Source organism: Hippocampus comes, unplaced genomic scaffold, assembly GCF_001891065.2.
Source record: "Hippocampus comes isolate QL1 unplaced genomic scaffold, H_comes_QL1_v1.1 scaffold89, whole genome shotgun sequence".
Lineage (NCBI taxonomy): Eukaryota > Metazoa > Chordata > Actinopteri > Syngnathiformes > Syngnathidae > Hippocampus > Hippocampus comes.
Window position 1 is genome coordinate 339241 of NW_017806077.1, and position 7999 is coordinate 347239.

Here is a 7999-nt window from a genome sequence, read left to right on the forward strand (position 1 = left end):
GGTCTCTACACGCGCGCGCGCGCACACACACACACACACACACACACACACACACACACACACACACACACACACACACACACACGCGCACACACCAAAACCACCCACGCCGCCACCAAGCTAGCTTGCTTCGCAGTAGCAGCAGCAACAAGCTGCGCGGTGCTGATCTTCCCCTCCGCGGTGCCAAATGAATTCCCCTTCAAGAGGCCTTGTGCATCGAGTCTTTGCCGCATGTGTCTCTCTTTTTCATTTGCAGAGTGGCTATTCAAAATAAATCATCTGTGAGTCATTTATTTTTATGGCTGATACGCCGACAGTTGATTTGATTGTGATCAGAGTTTATACGCCTGCTATTAAAGGCGCTCCTTTCTCGGGGCGGCGTCGTGGCCCGTGGTCGTCCGCGGCAGGGCTCGGTCGCCACGTCGATCGACGGGCAACACGGGTGAATATTTGGTCTTGTTACCAGGTGGCTGACTTGTCGATGGGCGATCTGCTGCTCCACACCAGCGTGTCCTGGATCAACCCACCGCCTTCCTTAGGAAAGTGGAAGAAAGAGCCCCAGATGGCCACTTTTGGTAGACGCCTTTCTTGTTTGAATCATGATGAAGGTGTTCCGAAGATGAATTTGATGCTCACAACATTTTTTTTTTGGTGTCGTATCTTTTAGTGTTCAAAACGGCAGTGGTCTTTGTGTGCAAGGATGGATCCAAACACAAGAAGAAAATGGTGAGTGGCCGCACAGCGCAAGGAAATGAGCTTTGGTATCCAAATCAGAACTCAAGTTGTTCTGTTTTTGGTTTCTAGGGCGGCTCCCATCGTGTGTCGATGTCTTCCGAGGAAAAAGATCCCTTCCGATATCGTCACATGATTCCGACGCACGCCCTCCAAGTGAGGCCGCTGGCGAATGCAGGTCAGCTCATCCTAAATTTCACGGTGTCCAACAGAAGTCGTGAGCCAAGCGTAAGATAAAAATGGAATCGCCCTAAATTTCGGCGTCTATCCACTGGAACAAGTTGGGGACGTCGGGTTCCGGCTAGTCTGTTAGGGTTTGGGGCTTGAGTTAGGGACTTTAGGGTTGCAGCCGGAGGTTCGGATTAGTCCAACAGTCAGGCAGTTAATTACGATAAAGGGGTTAGTTGGACCATGCTGAGGGTTACGCTTACATCTGGGAACTTTGAATTAGTGGGTTAACATTAAATTGGAGTTAGAGCAGGTGGGCTTGGGTAAGCGGGATAAGGTGGTCATGGACAACCACTTTTCCCGAAGGAGTCTGAATCGATGGTTTCCTCTTCAGATGGCGAGGGCACCTCCGTGTGCGAGATCGTTCACACAAAGTCGGAGTCGGAAGGTCGTCCGGAGAGGGCGTTCCAGCTGTGTTGCAGGTGAGGTGCACGCGCTCCGCTATTTTGTTTTCGTTGACGGAACTTTTCACGATGATGTCACATGTGCTTCCGGGTGGCCGGAACTCACATTGCAGCACTTGGAAACAAATCTTTTAATGTCATTTGACCCAAGGCAAGAGCGATTCCAAAAACAGGCGAAATCGCTTAAATGAGCATTTTGGCCTTCTTCTCTACTGCTGTAATTTGAATGCGTGGCTTGTCAGTCGAAAAGATGTTCCGTTAGGTAAATTCCTTCGGAGCGGGACACCCCCCTGGCCGTAATTAATATTTGAAGAAGTCGGTGTTTGTAGCTAGCTCAGGAATTTGGCGGCATCTTAGCTAAGTAAGGGCGTTTTGTCTTGTCTGAGCTAAGGACGTTTGCGTCATCTCAGCTAACTTCTTAGCATTGATGTGCGAAACCTTCTTTGGGTTTTGAGCTCTTGCATGTGAGAAATTTGAAGAGTTTATCACTTCAAGTAACATTAGACATTGTGAGATTTGTTGATTTAGCTCGATTGAACTTTTGACAGTGAACTGGAGAGAGCTAACATTAGCTAGTAGGCTAGTCATTACGTTTTGCTAAAAGATGATGCGACCAAACAAAGACATTGGACCGGTGGGAAAATGTCTCCCACAAACCTGAAGATGGCGGTTTGGTTCCCCGTCTGACGATTCTTCCTTCTCATCTATAGGCTATGCTCGATTAATTTGGATTTTTATTTAAGTACTGCATATCGGAAAAGATCCAAACCTTTTGGTCCATATCTGGCGGCGCGACCCCAAGCAAGTTTTGTCAGTGTTTTCAGTTCAAGTCAAAGATAGTCCACCCGGAAGTACCCTGATGCTTGCACTATAGAGCAGATGATCTGATAACCGAGCGTCCCCCCCCCTCCTACTCCCCCCCAGCTCCCCGGAGAGCAGGAAAGACTTCCTCAAGACGGTGCACTCCATCCTGCGAGAGAAGAACCGGCGGCAGCGGCCAACAAACATGCATATCGGAAAAGATCCAAACCTTTTGGTCCATATCTGGCGGCGCGACCGCAAGCAAGTTTTTGTCAGTGTTTTCAGTTCAACTCAAAAATAGTCCACCCGGAAGTACCCTGATGCTTCCACTATAGAGCAGATGATCTGATAACCGAGCGTCCCCCCTCCCCCTCCCCTTGAGCATTTACCAATGTCAATCGAACATGGCAAAAATCTTTTCAACTATGGTTGGATGATGTTAAATATTTTCAGTGTATACTAAATATAGGGGAAAAAAAACATTAACTTTTGAATTGAATCCCATTTGGTGAGGTTGTAGTTTTTGGTGTGCTTCTGACCTGAAGATGAGGTCAGGTTCAAACCAGTTCCCGAATTTTTGGGAGGTCCTGAGCAATGTCAATCAAACATGCCAAAAATCTTTTCAATTATGGTTGGATGATGTTAATTTTTTTTCTGTGCTCACGTGTTAAAGATAATTCAGATCCAGAATTGTGCAGTGTATACTAAATATATGGGGAAAAAAAAACATTAACTTATGAATTGAATCCCATTTAGTGAGGTTGTAGTTTTTGGTGTGCTTCTGACCTGAAGATGAGGTCAAATTCAAACCAGTTCCCAAATTTTTGGGAGGTCCAAGGGACAAATTTTCGGTTTCAAAGATGGTCTGTACCCTTGTTCTCATTGGTTTATCGTGTCATTTCCACAGCTTCTGCACCAACCAGAACCCTCGGTCGGAGGAAGCTGGTGCGCAACCGCTTCACCATCGACACCGACATCGTCTCTGACGGCGAGCCCGAGCGGGACCTGGCCTCGCCTCCGGAGCCCCGGGACGAGCGGACGGAGGCGGAGCGCGACCGGCTTCTGTCGTCGTCGTCGGACGCCGGCGACACGGACCGCTGGGTGGAAGAACAGTTTGACCTCAAAGAGTACGAAGACCCCGAAGAGGTGAAGGAGACGGACATCCTGAGCGACGAGGATGACGGAGCGCGCCTGGACGCCTCCGTGGCCGAATTGTCCCTGCGAGGCGAGGGATCGGGGAACGGGCACGGCGAGGCGTCGGCGGCGACCGCGGAAGACCACGACGCGGACCAGACTAACGTTTGGGTGCTGCGAGAGCATCCGGAAAGCTCGCCCGACTGAAAACTGCGACTTAGTCATCTTTGGAGGGTCTCCATGGCGACGCATGGGCTGGTAGATACAAACTCTTGTAGTACAATCATGGAATCGTAATCACGTGCATTGATGATTGGCGATGTTTGCACACTAGGGCGGCGCTCTGCAGCCCAGCCTGCTGTTGCCAAATTACACTCGTCACAGGAAGTTGGTGAAATTGGGCTTTTGGGTGAAATTTGGAGGATGAGCCTAAAATAACCTTTACCGAGCGCAAACTTGATTTGACCTTGAAAATTCCGCGTCCCTCTCTATGCTCAGTGGCCACATCCCTCTGAGAACATCGTGTACTTGGTGTCTCTTGGTTTTTGGCTGTCACCTTGGTTTCACGTTGTCAAAATGCAAACAAGCACGACCTGTTCCGAATTTTGTCATTTAGCCCCTAACTCGCCAAAAGTACTGAAATGATCTGACATTTTTTTTTCAAAAGTTTAGGGAAGGTCACCTTTAAATGCTCTGGTGTATTTTAGGTTCATCCCGAAACTTCACCTAACCGCTAACTTTTTGTGAATAGTCGATGTATTTGTGTGACTCAGATTGGATTTTTCTCACAGACATGGAATACGTAATAGCAGTTGGTGTGAGGTCGTGCATCATTTAAAGGACTGCTCCTCTTTCTAGAAAGTATTTTCTTTACGTAAGGTATTTTGTGTTAGATTTTTAGACCGCTTTGGTTGGCCAGGTACATTTTTGTAACAATTTGAAAGTTTAAAGTGGTTTGAACTTAACATCCTTTTTTTTACTTGAATATTTCATGTTTTTGTTTACATAAAACGTTTTTCCTCTTTTTGCTCTTCGGTATTGCCTTTCAAAGAAAACTCATTTGTCATGCCCGCTCGTCTCAATTTGCACATGAGCTTTTTTTTTTTGTTTGTTTTTTGTTTCAAGAAAAACGGTCTTCACTGATTACAAAGTACAGATTTTTTTTTAAACTGTTATTTATTGAGTTGCAAATATATTTGTAAGGACGGTCCAAATGTGCTCGAGCAATCACAGGAGAGGGAGGATGTCGACTTTCTGTTCAGTTTTTGGTCCAAATATGTTAAAATAATTGCGCTACCGAGACTGCGTTTTTATTATGACTGTGCCTGTACATAGAAAATGTATTGATATCATAATTACAGAAAAACTGTTGTTTTCTACTTGTGTCTTTGTTGCAATCTACCTTGCTGATGGAGCGTTATTAATATAATATTCACATTTGTTGTGTTTTTGGTTTTAAAATTGAGATTATATTGAGTTGGTGTTAGGGTTGGAGTTGAATTTATGGTTGGGATTAGGGTTAAAGTTAGGGTTGGAGTAATGGCTGGAGTTACGGTTGGTTTAAGGGTTGTGTTTAGGGCGAAAATTATTTTTGGGGTTGAGATTAGGATTGGGGTTAGGGTTGGGGTTAGGGTTAGGGGTGGGGTTGGTTTTAGGGTTAGGGTTGCTGGAGTTAGGGTTGGGTTTAGGTTGGGGTTAGATTTAAATTTAGGTTTGGGTGTTGGGGTTAGGGTTGGTCCTAGGGTTTGGGTTAGGGTGAAGGAGTTACGGTTAGGGTTGGGGTTGGAGTTAGGGTTAGGTTCGGGTGTACGGCTGGGGTTAGGGTTAAAGTTAGGGCTGGGGTTCGGATTGGGGTTAGGGTTTGTGTTGGTTTTAGGTTTGGGATTAGGGTTGGGTTAGGGGTTAGGTTTGGGATAAGGGTTAAGGTCTAGGTTAGGGTTGGGTTTAAGAGTTAGGGTTGAGTCGAGGTTGGTCGTGGAGTTGGGGTTAGGCTTGGGTTAGGATAGGGTTGGAGTTTGCGATGGAGTAGGGGTTAGGAGCTGGGTTGGGTTAGGATTGGGGTTAGGGGTTAGGGTTTAGGTGAGGGTTGGAGTTAGGTTTGGGGTTACGTTCGAAGTTGGGTTTAGGTTTGGGGTTATGGTTAAGGTTAGGGTAGGGTTTTGGGTTGGGGATAGGGTTGGGTTTAGCGTTTCGGTTGGGGTTAGAGTTTGGCTCGGGGTTGGGATTAGGGTTGGGGGTTCAGGTTCGGGATGTGGTTGGGGTTTGGATTAGGGTGTTAGGGTTTAGGCTCGGGTTTGCGGGTTGGGTAAGGTCTGGGTGTTGGTTCGGGTATGCGTTGGTGTCGGGGGTTTAGGGTTATGGGAAGGGTTTGTTTTAGGGTTTAGGTTAGGGTTAGGATTAGGGGGTTACTTTTCGGCTTTGGTTCAAGGTTAGGGTATGGGTTGTGGATAGGGTTTGGGTTAGGGTTTGTTTAGATTTTGGCTGTTTTGAAGGACTGTTTGAAAGGTGCATTACTGCCACATACTTTTTATTTCCCCCAAGGCTTGTCTGTAAAAGTGCTGCCGTGGCGAGTATCAAGTCACTTGATGCAAGCTGCATTAGTCGAGAGTAAAAGTGCTCACAAGTGACACTGGAGTGCAACAAGAGCTTTGTGCCTCATTCATTCAGTCGGCACTTTCATGTGCTCAGTCGGGTTCAGTTGGAAATCATGCAAAAAATGAGCTGACGCTTTATATACTGGGAAGGTCAAGGAGGTTTTCCGTTTCATATTTTGGTGAATAGCCATCAATAATATTTACGATAACTTTAAAAAATGTTTAAAAAAAAAAAAAAGAGAGAATCTAAAAAATTAGCTGAACAAAATTTGCAATGCGTACTCCTGGCTTTCATGTCAGAACAGGGTTCAATTTGGATTTGATCAAGATGGCGCAATGAACAGAAAAGGGAAAAAAGGGGGGGTGAGACAATTTGAGATGCATGAGAGACTGGGTTAAAGACACCAATGAGGGCTGAAAGTGTCCAGGTGACCACAACCAGTTTAGACGAAGCAACATTTGACTCTTTGCAGCCCTCTAGTGGCGCTTACTCATCCCTGCACTCATTTCCTGGTTGTTTTGCAATGTGTTTCTAATATTTTGGTCATCCAATTATGTTGTCTACAGAGAGAGTCAAAATGTGAGGTAATGTAAACTATTTGAGGTGAGGAAAGTACTTACGCTGTACTCAAGTAGTACAGATGCTTGTAATGTAATTAAGTACAAAAGTATTTTTTTTTAAGTGACATACACAATACCGTTAACATTAATAACTTGGCACAAAAGTTGTCAGCAAAATAAATACCGCATTATCCCTGCAGACACCTAAAAAACAACAATTAACTCAAGTACAGTCATGAAACATTTGTACAGTACTTGCTTACCTCCCACCAATTCAAACGACAACAACAAAAGTGATGTCACCATCATTACGCATTACAGGAGCGCGGTCATGTGAATGTGTGCGCGTGTGTATATTTATCTTGGAAGTCGGGACGCTGGTATCACTCAACAAAGTCGCCCGACCAGCTTTCAAGTTTCTGTTCCTGTTGAGCTGCCTTCTTTCGTTTTGCTTTTGTTGCCTCTCAGCCGACTGCTCTTCGGAACCACACAAATCCATGTTCTTGTCTGGACTCAGACAAAGCTATGTGAAACTTTTCGGAGCAAATGCCTCACGAGCAAAATGTGATTACAGCTCGTCTCTTTTTTCATGTTCGAACACACACACGAAAAACAAGATTCATACGAGCTTCGTTTTGACACAATGCTTAAAAACGTCCACGCCGAGACAAATCTCGACGTAAAAAATAATTCAAACTTCATGAGGCAAACCAAAACAACAACGATCAGCTCGTGGTGGAGGTAAACGAGAATGACGTATCACTCACCCCTTTTAGCAAATTTATGGGAATTGTACTTTTGGAGTCAAAAACACTTCCTTCGGGAGGAGGTTCCTCTTAGTGATGGGATTTTCGGCTCTTTTCTGTGGTCCGGTTCATTTGGATCGGCTCAGTGAAAAGAGACGGCTCTTTTGGCTCTCGAACGGCTCTTTTAACTTTAGCTTTTCTTTTAAATATTTATGATAAATTGAGCATACATTTTGACAAATGACTTGGTGAACTAAATATTGCACTCTACTGACTGCAAATAGCAACATTTATCAAGCAAATAAATGGCTTTTTACTTATTTTATTGAACAATAAAAAGGCTCCAAAGTTTGGAGCTTTTTTAAATGTTGTTGCTTGTTTATTGTTTGGAGTCCAAACAGCGGATATTCAACGAATTGCACCTTATTAAAAATATTCATTCCGTGTCTTTTGTGCATTTTTTTCACTTTTAAATTATCCTGCAGGCCTGATCAAACCTCCTTGTGGGCCGGTTCCGGCCATATGTTATACACCCCTGATGTACAGTAAGGTGTTTTTCGCTGAAAAAAACGACCACGTATAGGAAGGCGTTTTTAGCCAAAAAAAACGACCATGTATAGTAAGGCGTTTTTCAGGTTTTTAGCCGAAAAAAACGACCATGTATAGTAAGGCGTTTTAACCCGAAAAAAACGACCATGTATAGTAAGGCGTTTTTAGCCGAAAAAAAACGACCATGTATAGTAAGGCGTTTTAACCCGAAAAAAACAACCATGTATAGTAAGGCGTTTTTAGCCGAAAA

The 7999-nt window shown here is 44.8% G+C and overlaps 1 protein-coding gene across 1 annotated transcript in view; it reads left to right on the plus strand.

The window, feature by feature from the left end:
* The window catches only part of LOC109530768 (T-lymphoma invasion and metastasis-inducing protein 1-like), a 24314-nt gene extending 19636 nt beyond the window's left edge, over positions 1–4678 (plus strand). The window contains exons 21-26 of the mRNA XM_019894645.1: positions 280–575; positions 668–726; positions 805–910; positions 1295–1382; positions 2289–2436; positions 2958–4678. Of these exons, the coding sequence (XP_019750204.1) occupies positions 280–575; positions 668–726; positions 805–910; positions 1295–1382; positions 2289–2436; positions 2958–3506 (1246 nt within the window). The 3' untranslated portion in view covers positions 3507–4678. The remainder of the gene's footprint in view (positions 1–279; positions 576–667; positions 727–804; positions 911–1294; positions 1383–2288; positions 2437–2957) is intronic.
* The last annotated feature ends 3321 nt before the right edge of the window (positions 4679–7999 follow it).